Source organism: Cataglyphis hispanica, chromosome 6 (assembly GCF_021464435.1).
Source record: "Cataglyphis hispanica isolate Lineage 1 chromosome 6, ULB_Chis1_1.0, whole genome shotgun sequence".
Lineage (NCBI taxonomy): Eukaryota > Metazoa > Arthropoda > Insecta > Hymenoptera > Formicidae > Cataglyphis > Cataglyphis hispanica.
In genome coordinates, this window is record NC_065959.1 from 2,946,134 (window position 1) to 2,963,934 (window position 17,801).

Genomic DNA, 17,801 nt, shown 5'->3' on the forward strand with positions numbered 1-17,801 from the left:
TATATAATTAAATTACTGCTTATCAGTGATAATATATTAATTTTATTTAAGAGAATACATGGTATAAAAGTCGGAATTGGACTTGTAGAAATAGTACTATATTATATTTTATATATCTCTAATATAACATTTTAATTTTTCATCATTATTGTTCACGTAATATTTATTGAATATATCATATATATATTATACTGGTCAAAGATATCACAATTTTTTATTCTCCTATATAGCAAAAAAATTCATCGAACACTAGAATGATAATCTAAAATAGCTTACAAAAGAATATATTCAAGAATATATTATAATATCTTAACTCAAGCAGCAAAAATAGTTTTTTTGACCTAATAGTCGTTTTAATCTAATTTGATTTTCATCAAAATAACGTTAAAGTAGCTACTTTTACTAACCGAGAATTAATCTGCAGACTATTGATTATATTATAAGACATATATTATATACATTATAAGATTTATAATTAAAAAGATCTTTTATTATTTTATATTTTTTTATATTAGCTTGTCAGTTAAAACCGTATTATTATATATTTAAATTACTTTTTCAATCATCAAATCATCTCTGCATTATATTTGAATTGTTTGCAATTGTTTTCAAATCAATACTTAATGTTGATTTATCGAAACATAATTTAAACAAGATAAATATTTCATTTGAGTTCTTCGACTAAATTATGATTATAAATATTTTAGAACTTTGTATTTATAGTTACATCTTTGTATTTATAGTACTTTTTGTATTTATAGTTACGTTTCTATTATTCTTATTTCTGTTTAATATGTCATAAAATTAAGTTTATAAAAAATTTTGAAAAGGATATTTTCTGAATTATTTTCGATTAAATTTTCTTCTGATTAAATAATAATTATTTAAAAATTATAGTTGTATCTTCATAAAGTATTTAATAATAATCGTGAAAATTATTGATTCGTGAATATTTTGTATTAAGGACACCCTGTGCACGCTAAATGAGAGACAGCGAGAGATTTCGAATGTCCCTCTTTCGATAAATCAGGGTAGATAATTACTTTCGAGGCTCACTTCTCATTTCACTTCTCATTTCTGGAAGAGGCATTAAAGTCGGAGTTTCTGACACCCTAAAATCCATAAATAAAATCGAGATATTTAATGCTTTATAGTCGTGCTACTGACAGATTTGTACGATTAAAATTCTATTCTTATCAAGCTTCTCAGCAAATGTCATAGATTTTATAAAACTTTTAATACATTACTATATACATATATGTGATTTTCTTTTATTAATAGCATGTGCATATATATATATATATATATATATATATATATATATATGTATGTATGTATGTATGTATAGGGTTGTAAAAGTGAAGACCAAATTTATACAATTATATTAATGGGATCGAGAAGGGTTTCATTTTAAGTGAAAACAGGTTGTATAAACTTATATTTTCCTTTCTCCCATGAAAAGGCTTTATTAAAGAGAATTATAAGCAAGTAAAATTGTTCTTATAACTTGATAAAATCGCTGACATATTATGCACAATTCAGAAAGAGAATAATTGTTCATTGTAATTGCAAAAATGAAATCATAACGATTCAAACATCAGAATTATAATATTGAGCAAATTAGAAACAAACGCAAAAACATGTGATAATAATTTATAGACTGTATATCAAGAATGTAAATATAATAAAAATAATAAGAGTCTGTTTTCGAATCAGCAATTCCGTCTAATATTATAGTTGACTAATAAGAACAATTATAAGAACAATTTATTCGCTTATCTTTGGAACCTTATAATTCTATAATAAAGCATTTCTTGACATAAGTTTACATGAATTCTTTTTATCTACTCGATCCTAATGCATTGTATAAATTTTTGCTTCCTCACCTTTACGGACACTCTGTACATACTTGCACTGTACACATTATAAATGCATTAACATATAAAATTATAAAGATGAGTTATTAACAGAGTTATTAATAAATCTAATTACATATATGTTTTTATGGTACTTACCTCTTTAATATAATTCTAAAGTAATTGTTCTAAACTCAATTTTTTTCTTGCGCTGTTTTCGTTATATATCTGATATGATTATATAATCGCATTCCAATTGTCGCTACTATTCCAAACACTTTTTTCATATGGATGTAGCTCCAAAAATACATCAGTTAAAATGCTTCGCAAAAATGTGAAAAAATAACTGGACTGCATTCTATGCATATATAGAGGAAAGAAACAAAATGCTCGACATATTTTAAAATAGTTATCGTTGCACACGTACTTTGACATATCAAACAACATGCGCAATGACATTTACAAAATTTACAGCTATCGGTAACCGTGTACAGAATAGCGATCTAAATCTCACTTTAAATATTCTTCTCTATTAAATAAAAAATAAAATTATAATTCTTTACATATTTTATATAACATTTTGTAAAGGATGTTATCTCTTTTAAAAACTTGTTGCATGTATATTTATAATTGAATATTCCTCTTATTGAATAAGAAATAAAATTATAATTCGTAATATATCGTGTAGAAGATGTTACCTCTTTCAAACCTATTGCACGTTATATCAACTTTTCCAAAACTTATCTAAATTTAATTTTATAGTCATATACATAGAGCATTTTAGATACGCTGTCTTTCTCTTAGGCTGTGTTCGTCTTGATGCGTTGTAAATGATGAAAGAGTTTAATTGACTAATCAGGATAAAGAAATCTCTGCCTCGATTGGTCAAACAAACGCTTTTAATATATTTACACATTGAACTCTTTAATTTACTATAGTGATTTTCCCTACGCTATCATATAAAAAATCAGGGTCAGAATTAGAAAGAATCATATGTATATTCTTGAATGGGTTTCTATCTCTTTTTATATTTATATCATTTAAATTAAAAATATTTTTCCTCAAATATTTAGCAATGAAAGCGGTACGCCAGCTTCCACGAAACGTTTTGGTTTTATTTATAAATTATTTAAAGAGTGAAATTGAAAATGGTTGTAAATTCTTTATTTTTTTCTCTCGATTCGAAAAGTGCATGCATGTAAGATCAATATTTTTGGCTTGTAATAATATCAATGAATCCCTGACAAAGCTTACTTCAGTATATTCAAGCTAAGAATTAAATATGCATACTCTGTTATATAAATTATTTAAATTTTTATATCCATTATATAAATGTGCTATTTAATAAATTTCATATTATTTCGTTTTATGTACTATTAAAGTTAAACTTGAATATTATAAATTTATAACTGTGTATATTCAAACAGAAAGAGTAGATCTGAAGAGATAAATTATAATTAATTGTTAATTTATATATAACGCGCTGTGCGAGGTGTAAGTAAGTAGTTGAAAAAGTAATTTAGATGATTAACTTTTTTTGATAAAACTTTTTTAACGATAAAAATATTCATATATAAATGTATATAACTAAGATATATTATTAGTAATATTTTATTAATATTATTGGTATAATATTATAATTAGTATTATATAATAATATTAATATTCTTAATACTAATAATAATACGGACATTATTTTACAATTTATTTATTTGTGTTAACAACATTCTTCAACATAAAATATATTCTTTTTTAATACTATTTATTTTTTTAATATTACTTACTAAAATACTCTATTAAAAATTATTTAAATAATTAAATAACAATTAATAATTACTAAATATATTGGTAGTTTGTTACTATTCTATATCTTTTCCCCTTTTTCTTTCAAAAATCAAATTTGAAAGTTTACAAAAATAGTAGAATATTAGATGCTATATAGAATAAATTACAAAATGGAAAGTAAAATAAAAATGGCACATTGAAAGCCATACAAAATAAACTTCTTTATTATAGATATAAATTTGTGTAAATGTTATAACAAAGTGCAATAACTAAAAATTATTTAATTTCGTGAGTTGTCAATCATTTCTATAATCTTTTGATAATTAATTTGATTTTTAAATAAATTTTAATTATCATTGTGTTTTTGTTTAATTTGCTTCACATAATTTTTCTTAATTTTAAGAAATTCAAATTGGAATTATAAAGAAAATTATTATTTAATGATGAATGTAAAAATAGAGATATGCGTTTAAGTACTCTACAAAGCGATAGTACATACAATATTTACATATAAATAGCAAAATAATACATTATGATAAATATTATTTTTGTAGCAAATGCTATGTATATAATTTGTTACTATTTATTTAATAATTGTTATCATTATGATACTTATTTTTCCCTGACATTTAGTGCAAATATATTTCAATTATTTAAATGTGCATCTAACTGCGAAGGCTCTGCAATCTGTTTTTCATCTCTTCAAGTTCTTTGTCATCATCTTCTACTTCTTCTTCTGCAGATGCAGAGGCTGCGATCGATCCAGGATTCTCAGTGACAACTGCAGGAGCTGTACCCAATTGACCAGCTGTCACCTCCCATAAAATCTGTAAGTATAAATTTTATTTATAATTAATATTTATACAGACCTCTTTTTATAATGAAAAATATCTAAGAAATTAGTCACTTGAATTTTCTTAAGTCCTATCCATAATTTGATCCATAAGCATAAAAATACCTTATCAACTTCCTCATCAGCTTCATCCTCCATCTCTTCAGAATCCTCAATAGAATCCATTGTTTCATCCAACATCTCCTCAATAATTCCCGCTTTCATCATTTCCTTTGACATTTCTCTCATTGTTGCAGCTACTTCTGGTACTCTAATCAAAGATTGCATTGCTTGCATCACTTCTGTAGACTTTGAAACTGAACCAGCAACTCTAATTGTTGCCAATTGATTTTTCATTTGTAACGATACAGAATTTAAGTGTGCCTTGGAAGTATAAATTTTATTGCATGCTTTACGAGCCCTTATAATCTCCTTTGCAAGAATCTTGCACACATCTTTATCTCCTTTCTTTGCTGCTTCTTTTAAGGAACGTTTTACTTTTTCTTCTTCTCTCTGAATTGCTGTTCAAAAAAGAGCATTAATTATATAAAATTAAATAATATTTACAGTAAATGTAATAGAAAAGAAATAAAAAAGGTTTGATTTAATTATAAATAAACAACTGTGTTAAAAATTTTAAATATTTTAAATCTTAAGAATACTAAGAATTTGTGTTATTCTCCTAAAATCTTTTAGATTTTCTAAACTCTTTCTTTCTAAGATTAAAAAGCAAACTACAAAATCAAGAAGTTAAGGTAAAGATTAAGATTCTTGCTGATTAAATAAATTAATTTTAATTTTTTCAATATCTTAAACATTTTTCTTTTCAATCTCACCTCTAACCTGCCTGTCAAGCTGATAACCTTCTTTTCTTAATTTATGAGTCCATTCTTGAACCTGCAAAATGATTAATGTTAACAAGTCCAATTACATTTCCTAGTAGAGCCTCACCATTTCTTTAGGATTCTTTTCCTGTGATTTTCCAAACAAACCCATGTTCCAATCGCGTAGATAGAAACGTCAAAGCATTCAGTCCCTAATCAACATAACCTCACCATTCTCCATTAATTTATATTCTTCAATTCAAGGTTATATCGATGTTTCGTTTTATGTGTGCGTTTCGCCCACACAATACTACTAAACTAGTAGTAGTGTATCATATAATTGAATGAACGTATGTCTGTGCCTATATATAAATGATTTTTCGATATTGCTAGTACTGACAATTATGAATCAGAGACCACACAAGACACAAGTTATCGAGGTAATAAAGATTACATCGTACTAAATTATCTTAATTGATAAAAAAATAATTTTGTAGGATATAAAACGTTTTCGATTCTGTTTATTTTTTGTTAATCTAAATAACTGAACATTATCGCGCGACTCGATAACGCCGAAGCGTTATCGATCGGTCTTCCTAACAAAATTCGAAATGTTAAAATTAGACTTTCCTATAATTTATTTTTATACTTTAAAAGTAAGAACTCTCTTTGAAGAATTGAAAAGAAAAAGCTAAGTAAGAAATACAAACATTTTCTTATATTATATATATATATATATATATATATATATATATATATATATATATATATTTATATATACAATTAATTTTTTGATAAATTTAAACGACAGCAATGTATGTATAATATAATGTGTATGATGACAAAAATTAGTTACAGAAGAAATAAGATTATATAATAATTTTTAATAATAATAATGATTATAATATTGCATCATTAATAACCGAAATCAGTCCTGTTTGAAAAGTTCAATTTAAATAGCCAAATCTATCAAGAATAATAGATTTTTCAAAAATGCTATAAACTTTATATGTTTATTTATATTACATTATAGTAATTTAATATAATATTTAATATGACAAATATTAATATTAATTTGTTTTTATAAAAATTTTTAAATCAGATTTATAAAAATCTGTAAGCATTACAAAATTTGTAGGAAAAAAAAAATATTTAGAAAATAAATTTACACACAATGTAAAAATTTGGTGTGTTGTTATTTTGTATTAAATTATATATATAAGTTATTGAACTATTAAATTATATGTATTGTTTGAATTTAATTTTATCTCTCTCTCACATCTTTCTCTCATTGTAATTATGATATACTTACGAAAAGATATATAGTTAATATAAAAATTTTGAAATAACAAAATTTGAATCTTTGTACGTTAATATATATAGCTATACTTCTCTCTCTTTCTTTCTCTCTTTTTTTAATATATTATTCTTGATATTATTTTACAAAGATCTACGAGAATAATAGAAATTTTTAATCATAAGAAAATTTTAAAAATACTTTAGAAAAAGTCTAATTTGTTAATAAAGAAAATTTAAGAATCTTAAAAGAAAATTTAAAAATTTGAAAAAAATTCAATTTTTTTAAAGAAAATGTTTGAAGAAAATATCTTTTATTTAAAAAAAGAGAAATTTTTAAAGCTATTAATCTATTTCTTGTGTTTTATTTATCTGAGAAAAAGCCTTTAAGCCAATAAAGCATAGATTTCACTATTTCTGCTCTTTTATTTACGATGCCATTTGTATTTCGCTGATATCTGTATGGTTTTTTATTATCTTCAAAAATTTTAATCCTTGAATCATTCTGCTTATCGTCAATCATACATACTTTATGCTCCTTTTTTTCTTTTTTATGGAAAATGTTTCCTAAAAATAGAATTAGTTAATTTTTAATCATATCATATTATTTAATCATATTCTAATTATCTATCAGTATTTAAGTGACTATTACCATTTTCAATATCCGTTAATTTATCCGAATTTGTTTCTTCGCTCTTCATGTTGACCTTGTTTCCGGAAATAATAATCCTCGAAATAGGACTTTTCTCTTGATTTTCAGATTTTATAGTTCGCTGAGGTTCTCTTTCTCTTTTATTTTTTAAAATTTTAACATCTAAAATAAAATTTTTTATTTGCATTTTTTCCACATTTTTATTCTTTTATTAGAAATTAGGATTTATATGATAATTACCTTTTTCGATATTTGATATTTGGTATTTATCTGATTTTATTTCTTCATTTTTTATCTCAGTATCTTGTTTGGAATTATTAATTCTTTTAAAAATGGGATTTCTTTTTTGATTTTTAGAATTTATTTTTTGCTCAGTATTTATATTTTGAATGTTTTTTTCAGTTTCCAATTTATGCAAGTCTTCAGTTATTTCAAATTGATTTGCTTTTGCATTTTTCTTCCATGATTTAACTATTGAACTTCCCAATTCGTAAAAATCTCGGAGAATTGGAGATCTTGAGAAACTCGTGCTCATAGTATCTTTTCTCCCTCGAAAGTTTACCAAATTTTGTAATTTATCGGTTGCACCTTTATTTTCATTCACAAATTCAGCTTCCTTTATTTCAAAATTATCATTCAGATTTTTCTTTTCTAACTGATCATAATCAAATTTTCTAACTGATTTTATTAATGATTTATCATAGTTTTGAATTATATCATGAGAGTCAGTTTCATGATAAGGCGCGCTCATTTCTTCTTCTTCCTCTTCTTTTTCTTCTTGTTCTTCTTCTTCTGATTTTTGCATTCTTAAGGTATCTTTTCCCCTCATTACAGTTATCATTATGCTAGGCGATTCAGTCGGATAATAATCATTTTTATCATTTTTCACATACATATTCTCTTGACTTGAAGTCATTATATGTATATTTTTTTCGTTTTCATTTTTGTTACATGATAAAATCACATGTCCTTGCAGTGGCATACAGCAGGAACATTTTCTTTCCAGAATCTGCTCGCATATGTTCTTGGCGATCGACAATTCATAAAAACCGTCGTTCAATTTTCTGATCTCCAAGGGCAATTTCATGCCCTCGCTGATATAGTAAAGCTTCGATTTCTCAAGTTCCGAATTATCTGAAGCAATTAATAAGGGAAATTGAAGAGGATAAATATCGCCTAAACAACATGATTTGGAGAATGGAATAGTTCCTTTGTTAGTTTCCGTAGTGATATCAAAATTAAACATCTTGCCAATTAAACTGTCACTCTTGTTGTTATTACTATTTTTGTTCTTATCATCGTTTTTATTTGCATCAGCTTTATAAGTCGATGAAGATGAACTGAACTTTGGACTGTCGTCAATAGAAGGCTTTACTTCAAAGTATGTAGTTTTGGCATAAGTTCGTTGAACTTCTGTAGTAGCTTCGTGGATTTTGGCAATAATGTTGTTTTGTGTCATAAAATTCTGCTGCTGCAAATCTAAAATATTTGTATCTGTCGAAGGAGTAATTTCAGATTTATGATTCCCGTTGTCTACATTTAGAGATGAAATTACATCAGCTGAAGTAGTCGACGTTTTATCATTTAATATGCTTTCTATTTCGTCTTTGGCATCCTTAGCACTTGCTACATTTTGTGAAATTAGATCATCCGATATTTGTGCATAATCGGATGAAGTTTCTTGCATAAAACTTGTGAGTGCTGTCGAAACTTCAACACTTGCATCAGCATTATAATGACTTTTTATGTATTTTAAAATTTCCGGCGAATAATATTTTATTGGCAATATATTATGCTCGATTCTTTCTAATATTATTGCTGGATCAATTTCATCAGTTGAAGATGCGACGTTCTCATTTCGATATTTTATATTTGTAGATGAAATTAAATTGTCAGGTAATTTATTCAATATATTTCTATTTAAGATATATTCAGTTTTTTTTCCGATAATTTCTTCCATGTTTTCTGAATTTATGCCATTCGATATCTGTGCATAATTGGGTGAAATTTTTTGTACAAAGTTTGTGGATATTGTTGTAACTTGGATACTTTCATCATTGATATGATCGTTTTTTATATATTTCACAGTTTGATCTTCCAGTGAATAATAATCTACCGATGATTTATTATTGTCATCATTCATATTGGTATTCTTTATTATCGGTGTTAAAGTAATGATATCTTTTTCCGTTTCAAAATTTTTAGCCACAATCGATGAAATTGTAGCTGTCTCTGAGAATACACTTTTTTCTGTTTTATTTAACTCTTCTGTCTCTATTAATTTTGATTCTACAGAAATTTCTGATATGCTAAGATTATTTTGAGAAATAGCTTTATTATATGTCACTGTTTTTAGTGGTTCAACTAGTCTTTTTACTTCATTATCTATCTTCTGTATCTCATTTAAGGTTTGATTTCTAACATTTTTTCCTATTTTAGACATAAGTATATTAGTTTTTTTTGGTGTTTCTTCGTTTGTGCTTTTGTCTTTCTCATATTCTGTTGAATGTGGAAGACTAGAAATACTCATGCTAACGTTATTTTCTAATGCCTTGGATTCTTGATAGCTCGTTCTCTGCATTTTCTCAGTGTCTACTTCTGTATCTTTTTCTGTGTCAATATTCTGTTTATCGATTAATATTGAATTGCCAATATTTATTTCTTCTTCGTAATTGCTTGCTGATATTTCTTGCGAAGAAGTCAAATTTACATCTTTTTTATTACCAATCAGTCTGCTATTTTTTTTTAACACATCCGTATCTTCTGAATTTTTTAATGTCTGAAGAATATTATTTAACATATGAATTATCGAATTATCTATTTCTTCATGTTCGTCTTTGGTCAAACTATTTTTCACACTCTGTACAATCATGTTCTGTATAATGTACTGATCTGCTTGCGACGCGATTATTGAAAAGTTTAAAAGTTTTCTGATGCTTTTCTCCAAGTTTTCCGGATTTGCTATTGATAATTCGCTGTCTGGAACAGGTGCTAAAGTTATTGAATTGATTGTCCATTGTCCGTCCTTGAATTGATGCTCCTTAACCGTCATTGGTGGAAGTTTTTGATGAAAATCTGTAGAAAGAGTCTGCAATATGCTACGGAAAGAATTCTTGATCGCGTCATATGACCAATCGTTTGTGAAGTTTTTTTCAGAAATAACTATGATATCAGATAGAACATCTTTCACTTTTGCTACGATCGTATTTTCTATTTGCGGAATTGACAGAATTCTCTCGAGATTCGGAACTTGTAAAATTTCTGGCAGCAAACTTCTACCTTGTATTTGAAGAATATTTTCGTCGAGAGTTTTTGTTTTGCTTAAGGAAGCGTTCGATGCAAAGTCGTTGATGACCTTTCGGATGGAATTTAAAAGTAAATTGTCGTCATGTATGGTGTGGTTTCTTGATGATAAATCGATGAGTGTTTCGGGACTATTGGTGATATCTTCTTCATTGTTTAAATAATTTATTTTTTCATGATCATGGTATTGCATTACAGGTTGTTCTCGAATAATCTCATCTCTAAAATAAGTAGTTCTTATACCTAATAAATCATTTTCAGTTGTTTCTTCAAAATTATATTCGGTGTTAGAATCAGAATTTATAATTTTTTCTTCAAGCTGTTCTTCAAGTATTTTTTTTTCAAGATCAAAATCAGTATTTAATTTTTTCAAATTATACACACTTTCTTCACTTTCTTCAAAATTATATATTGCTGTAGAATCATAACTGATAGTTGTAATTTCTTCAGATTGTCCTTGAGGAATTTCCTTCTCATGAGAAGTATTAAGCTTTGATTCATTTAATTTATTTGTAACTTCCTCTTTAAAATTATATCCGATTTTTAAATCATCATGATTAACGGTTGTACTTTTTTCTTTAAGCTGCTCTTGAGAAATTTCTTCTCCGGAATAAGTATTAATATTTGATTCTTCCAAATAATTTTTGTTTTCTTTTTCACAATTATATTCAGTTTTAAAATCGTAATTAATAGTTGTAGTCTCTTCTTTAGGAAGAGTATTCCATAATACTTCAACGGTATTCCATGAATTAACATTTATATCTGTCATTAAAGTTTGTTGATTAATCTTTAAATTATTCGTTTCTTGATCGTTATTATATTCGTATGAATTAGAAGTATAGAGATATTTCTCACTTGAACTTGGATTTATTGTCTCCTTGTTAATTGAATTTGACAATGATTCAATTGTATGACTCTTACTCTTTTCTAACAATGTATTTTTTGCAGTCTCCATAGTCTTATCAGTTATCTGGTTCATCAATTTGTTTATTGAAATACGCGTATCTTCTTTAGTGTTAAATAATTTATTTTCATCATAATTATCATCTGGTTCATAAGTTGGTTCAATAGATTCTTCGTATTGATATAATTCTTGTGAAGAATCTTCATCGGTATTAAAATTTAATTCTGTATTTGTTGATTCAAGATGCTCATTTGAATCAACATTTGATTGTACATACGTATTAATTGTTTCAAGTTTATCCGAATAATTGACATTATTTAACGTTGTTTCTTTTTTAGTCGACATTTGTATGATATATTCCGGGATTTTAATCGTAGAATATTCATTCATATTGTTCTCTTGTGTTCGTTTTGCAAGTATTCCTGGTGATGTCGCACTGAGTACGCACACGTCGCGACCGAATAACTTTATACACTCTTCCATGTTTATTAATTTGTCATTATGCAGAATTGATGGATAGATGATGGAAGGTGTTCTGCTTCTATCAATATAATTTGTAAAAAGTGGCATTAGCTTAGAAAATTCCTCTTCTTGATTTCCTTCGATTCTTTCTGTAGAAGAAAAATCTATAGCGCTGCTTCCTTCAATTACATCATTCAAATAGTTTGGATAAAGATTAGTTTTTGTTTCTGAATTAATTGACTCAGCTATATAATTATTCGGAGTCTCTGTAGTTAATTTAAAAATTTTTTTTTTATCTTTTTCAGTGATTTCGATCGATTCGAGATCACTTTCTGTTTGTGTAACAGTTGTTGCATCAGCGTAGCTTGTCGCAGATGAAGTAATTGACATAGGACTTCCAACTCGATTTTCGTCAATTATACGTGGATAAGGATATAAATTTGGATGGTTAATCGATTGATATTTTAATGGATAATCGGTTTTACTTTTAACTGGAAAATTTGGTCTGTTTTCAAATGAAGTAAAGGGAACTCCAACATTGACGAAATTTTTATCGTTTCCGACTATGTAAGGCAAAATATGTGGTTTCTTTCCGTACAAAATTGATGCATGGGGGATACCGCGTATTCCTCCTTGGTAGAATCGTGTTGGAAAAGAATTGATTAGATTAGGTATGCGTGAATCTTGAAGATTTTTATGATACAATTTTGGCGATATTTGCTGTAAAATATTTGATTTTGTATTTTCATGTTTTACGGGTCTTTGATTTATCTTTTCAGGCTTGTCTTTTCTGGAAATACTTAATATTTCCGATGAACCTGTCATTGATGATTTAGAAAAACAGTTCTCTTCTTTACAGTAACATATACAATTTCCCGTATTACATTTCTTTGCCTTTCCACGAGGTTTTAAATTCAAAATTAAATTTTCTGCGTTCATATTATTTCTGAGGGCTCGTAAAAACGTATTATCCTTACGTGTTTCAGTTTTCATCCTGTTTACAGGGTTTTCTTGCAAGTATATTTTGTTTTTTACTAGAGTATCGGTATTCGAATTTTGTCTGGGAATTTTAATATTTCTATCAAGACTTCTTGCATTCATGTCTGCTCTGGTGAAGTTTTCCTTTCTCGATAATGAGAAAAATCTGTTGTTCCGAGGCAATGTTTCGCAACGTTTTGTTTTTTGGACTATTTCTTTTGAGTTTTTGTATTCATTTCGTGTCTGTGATGATGGCATTAATAAAAAGAGCGATCTTTTTGAATCATCTTTTGTATAATTTTGCTTATTATGCAATAAATACGGGATAATTGTCGATAATCTAGAAGTAATTACAATATTTAATCACAAAACGTTTGCCGATTCGATTAATGAATTAAATATTTCAAATGTAATTTGACAAAAATGTAATTTGACAATTACGTACGTTAAAAATTAATTTAATCTCTCAATTTAAAGTTATTTGAATAAATTAATCTAAAAATAATAATAAATTTTTTCACGTACAAAACTGTATAATTTTTATATCAAACATGTTATATATTTTTATTTTCTATTTTTAAATCAATCTTGTTCAGACATCATCATGCAGTAGACATTATAATATAATTGACAATCTGATATAATTTCAAAATTCTGCAATTTTAAAACTTCTTGCAAAATTCGGCAATTTGTTGTGTGAATGATATAAACGATTGTGCTGACATAAAAAAATTAAGCAATTAAGATTAACATACTTTTATGTTTGCAACTCGCATTAGGTTATTTAAAGTAGAATAAAGTTTCAAAAATCAAATTTGAATCATATCAAATTTAAATCGAAAAAATACTCAAATATTGATATTCGTGTTTTTCAATTAATTTATATTTTAAAAAGCGAAGGGAATATTTTTTATTAAAATCTACTTAATAGAATCAGATTTTTTGCATAAATTATAGAATTTTAAATTTAATTATTATATTAAGTATAAAATCTTTTCTTATTTAAAATTTTAATTTATTAATGGATTATAAGATTCTAAAATATCTGTAATTAAAATTTTAAATTTATTAATCAAATAAGAATTTTTAATTACCTTAAATTTAAAAAGTTTGCTTGCGTCACATTGTTGGCAGAAATTTCTTCCGAACGGATAATCACAAGTAACATCAATACAATCGAAGTAATTTTCTTATACATGTTGATCACACTTACTGTTAACCACTACTTGATGTTATTATGCTCCTTTGGACACAAAATCACTTTTACTTTACAAAAAAAATAATAGTTTTAATCGTAATAATATTTATAGCACAATATTTATAGTATTCACTAGATTGCGTAATTTTTCCTTATTATGCTACGATTTATTAAATACTCTGAGTAACAATCGAATAAAAGTATATACAAACAAGATTTAAAATAAATTTAAACTAATAGTTAATTGAAAAAAAATGTTTGAATTAAGAGAAATTAATAAAATGTATTTTAATTAGATAAAAATTAAATACTAGATATAATTTTTAAATAAAAAGATTGTAATAAAAAGATAGAAAGAGAGAGAGAGAGAGAGAGAGAGAGAGAGAGAGAGAGAAAGAAACAGAGAGAAAAAGAGAGAGAATGGAATGAATTATATAAAAATGTAAAAAAAATTTCAATATATTAAAAAAGGAATCAAATTATTAAATAATTAATAAATTAATTTTAATTTTAATTTTAAATACAAAATTAAACATCACATGTTGGAAAAATTTCAATTATAAAAAATATATGTTATGGCGAAATTTATATACTTTGTTCTGATGTCTCCAAAGACGAGTTGAAAGAACTGAGTTCGATCGTGATCAGAAGCGCACTAAATAATTTAGCGATTCATTCGTTACATATATCTCCTGTCATCGCATTGTTATTGCATTGAAATTTAGCTCGTCCATTATGTCGTAATCATATATGAATATGTGAACAGGTTTTAATTCAATTCATTAGTGACCTAATTTTTTAACTTATAATATTCTTTGTGATACTCTATGGATATAATTATTTTTTATTGTTATGCGCAATTGTAATACAAAGATACACATTTGCACTTGCGTTTAAAATAGTTTTGATAGATTTGATCTTTATTGTATTTAATTTTTATTATACTAAACAGAAAATGAATTCTTACGAACATCTGTAGGAGCATCAAAGTTCTAAATTTTATTAAACGTAAATTTCTTTTAAATTTCGTTTTTTATTTTAATTCATACATGTTTGCTTAAAATTTTATTGATTGTCTTACAGCAATTGAGAATTTTGTATACAGAAAGAGAGAGAGAGAGAGAGAGAGAGAGAGAGAGAGAGAGAGAGAGAGAGAGAGAGAGAGAGAGAGAGTGAGAAGGGGGGGGGAGCCGAAGAGAACAAGAGAGCATATTTTAGGTACAATAAATATTAATATTACATGAATTTATATGTATATATAAAAGATAAAATGACTAATAATCTTCAAATGAAAATTGTCATGACATTTTACAATTACTTTGCACGGAAAGTGGAACTTTAGAATTTATTAAATTTACAATATAATAATTTAGTTTTTATCGTTAAACAAAAATCTAGCTATTCAAAAAACATTAGTATTGGATAAAGTTTAGTGTATAAACATTTCAAATCCTTCCTTTTCTTCTGATCTTTTATAGTTAAAAAGTATTAAATTGTATGCACGATTATCTTTTTCGCAAAGTGTTTTCAATATTATTTCTTATTTCGTTATATTTCTATAAACAGGCAGCAAGTAGACGCTTGTTTTTATTCCGCGAGAGCGCGAAAATATAAACAAACCCTCGATCGAGAATGTCCTCCCCACTACTTCCTTTACTTGCTTCGTGTCCTTGTCATTTTTTATAATTTCTCGTTTATGGTTAGTATCATTTCGACTCTCGCGAAGTCCGGAGGTCGAACTCTCCGTTGCTTTCATTCATTTCGTTCATTTGCGTCGAACGCGTCATTCATGTAAGTTATTAATAGTCAATTTTCTAATGAATATTATACAATGCGTGTGTTAATAATTAGTGATAAAAATTATTATATTCACAATTTATAGTCAATATACATATGCGTTAATGCCACGTGTATTAGCATTCAAAATGTTTCACGTCGTAAAACAATCGTATTTGATTCGCATAATACTTAAGATATAGGAAATGATGAGAAAAGAATCGCCAATGTCGAGAAAAATGTCGAAAGTGCCGAGAAAAGTATCGGATAATTTACGCGCAAATAACGGCACGTGTCGCACGTGTCGAGCCAATGAAGTTGGCGCTTTATCGGAAGGCGACCTAGCAACCGCCTAGCGTCGCTATATTGCCGCGCGGGAAGAATCCGTTACAAACGTCAATGCAGTGGTGCGAATGTGTGATACTATCGTTGAAAAGAATCCGCGTTGTTTAAACATATATATTAATGGAAATATATGGTAATAATTATCTATTTCTAATTATTATTGCGTGTTGCTCTAAAAATTTGTATAATATCTATGTTGCAGGAAGTTCGCGAGCGATAACTATAGAAAACGTCGCTTATGTAAAACAGATCGCGTCGGGAGTGCCGATCAAATACTGAACGTTTGCCGTTAAATAATTGAACTTTTGGTAATTAAATTTTCGCGAGTGTGTGTCTTGTGAAATCTGGATGAATTCGACACAAAGAAGTTGGCAGAATGACAGCCTTTCATTGACAGCTGGCATTGTAGTGAGTCACAACGATTGGTGAGTAAATTTATTGTATTCGTTTAATTAATCCCTTTCCCTTTCTCGTATAATGGACGGAAAGTCGAGCATGTCAGCAGACTCTAATTCTATTTTGAACCAAGGCAAAATTTTTTTCTATATTAAATAAAAAGAAAAATATTTTAAAATAAAAATAAATAATATTTACTTGAAATATTTATTTCGATCACATGAGCTTTTAGAGAGGAATTGGCAGAGAAGATTAATGATCTTTATTTGTATTAATTTCGTTCAGGCATTTAACTTATTATTCTGACTATATTTTCGTGAGATTGATTTGTTAGATGAGCATTAAAAATTAAATTCCTATTATTATAATGATATTAATTTTTAAAATATAAAAAGAGATAATCACACATATATAATAAGAGTTCTATATGAAATATACACACGCGTAAACTTCTACTTTAATAAACTAATTTCTCAACTCATTTTATCAGCAAATATTAGTACTTTGCAGTTATTTAAAGTAGATGATATGTTATCAGGAAAGGTAAGTGATTTTATATATTTGCAAGGAGGCATTCTTTTGTAAATGTATAGGTTTTGTAATAATTTTGGCGAAATTGTTAACGTAACCAGCAATTTATTAAATATTAAGATATATTAAAGAAGATATATTAAGATATATTAAATATAATATATATTAAAGAGAATTTGAATATATTACAATATATCAAATAAATATTTTTTTTTATTTGCTATTACTTAAAATTTATATATATATATATATATATATATATATATATATATATATATATTACATAAATATATATATATATTTACATGAAGATTTGAGATATTTTTGATAAAAATGCAATAATTTTTTTTATAATGGGAACATGAAAAGGATTATCGATAGTTTCGGAAGTTTTATTTTTTAAATGTTTTTCTTCATCCGATATTAAAACAGTCTTATTGTATTTCTCTTGAAAATTATCGATAAATGGTTCCACAGGTTCCGTAGTATTTTGCGTGTTTTCCAAGCCGTCGATAATAGCATTTTGTAATTTTGGAATTACCTTTTCTGTGTCAGATGGTAATTTTTCATCATTTTTCAAATTATTGTTTTTTAAACTTTTATCCTTTTCTTTGTCTTTCATGAAAAGGATTTTATTATTATATAAATAATTCTTCTTACGAG

At 26.5% G+C, this 17,801-nt stretch overlaps 4 protein-coding genes across 5 annotated transcripts in view; 2 read left to right on the forward strand and 2 right to left on the reverse strand.

Annotated features, from left to right (window-relative positions):
• The window catches only part of LOC126850360 (transmembrane emp24 domain-containing protein eca), a 186,696-nt gene that overhangs the window by 19,344 nt on the left and 149,551 nt on the right, over window positions 1-17,801 (forward strand). The window lies entirely within an intron of this gene.
• LOC126850358 (charged multivesicular body protein 3) lies at window positions 3,696-5,817 on the reverse strand. Its single transcript, XM_050593259.1, has 4 exons — window positions 5,425-5,817; window positions 5,310-5,370; window positions 4,600-4,994; window positions 3,696-4,468 (listed from the first exon to the last, which is right to left on the reverse strand). The coding sequence occupies exons 1-4, from the start codon at window positions 5,467-5,469 to the stop codon at window positions 4,307-4,309; spliced, it is 663 nt and encodes a 220-aa protein (XP_050449216.1). The 5' UTR covers window positions 5,470-5,817; the 3' UTR covers window positions 3,696-4,306.
• LOC126850577 (uncharacterized protein PF3D7_1120600-like) lies at window positions 6,943-14,743 on the reverse strand. Its single transcript, XM_050593721.1, has 6 exons — window positions 14,684-14,743; window positions 13,987-14,135; window positions 11,111-13,232; window positions 7,486-11,038; window positions 7,246-7,407; window positions 6,943-7,160 (listed from the first exon to the last, which is right to left on the reverse strand). Exons 2-6 carry the CDS (start codon window positions 14,088-14,090, stop codon window positions 6,958-6,960), a joined length of 6,144 nt encoding a protein of 2,047 aa, XP_050449678.1. The 5' UTR covers window positions 14,091-14,135; window positions 14,684-14,743; the 3' UTR covers window positions 6,943-6,957.
• LOC126850286 (uncharacterized) overlaps window positions 15,792-17,801 on the forward strand; it is a 163,677-nt gene continuing 161,667 nt past the window's right edge. Inside the window, exons 1-2 of one of the 2 annotated variants that reach the window (XM_050593126.1) lie at window positions 15,792-15,881; window positions 16,414-16,636. The gene's annotated coding sequence lies outside the window, so the exon portion shown is untranslated. Of the gene's footprint in view, window positions 15,882-15,944; window positions 16,345-16,413; window positions 16,637-17,801 lie in introns of those variants that run through there. The other variant, XM_050593125.1, reaches the window with a different exon arrangement.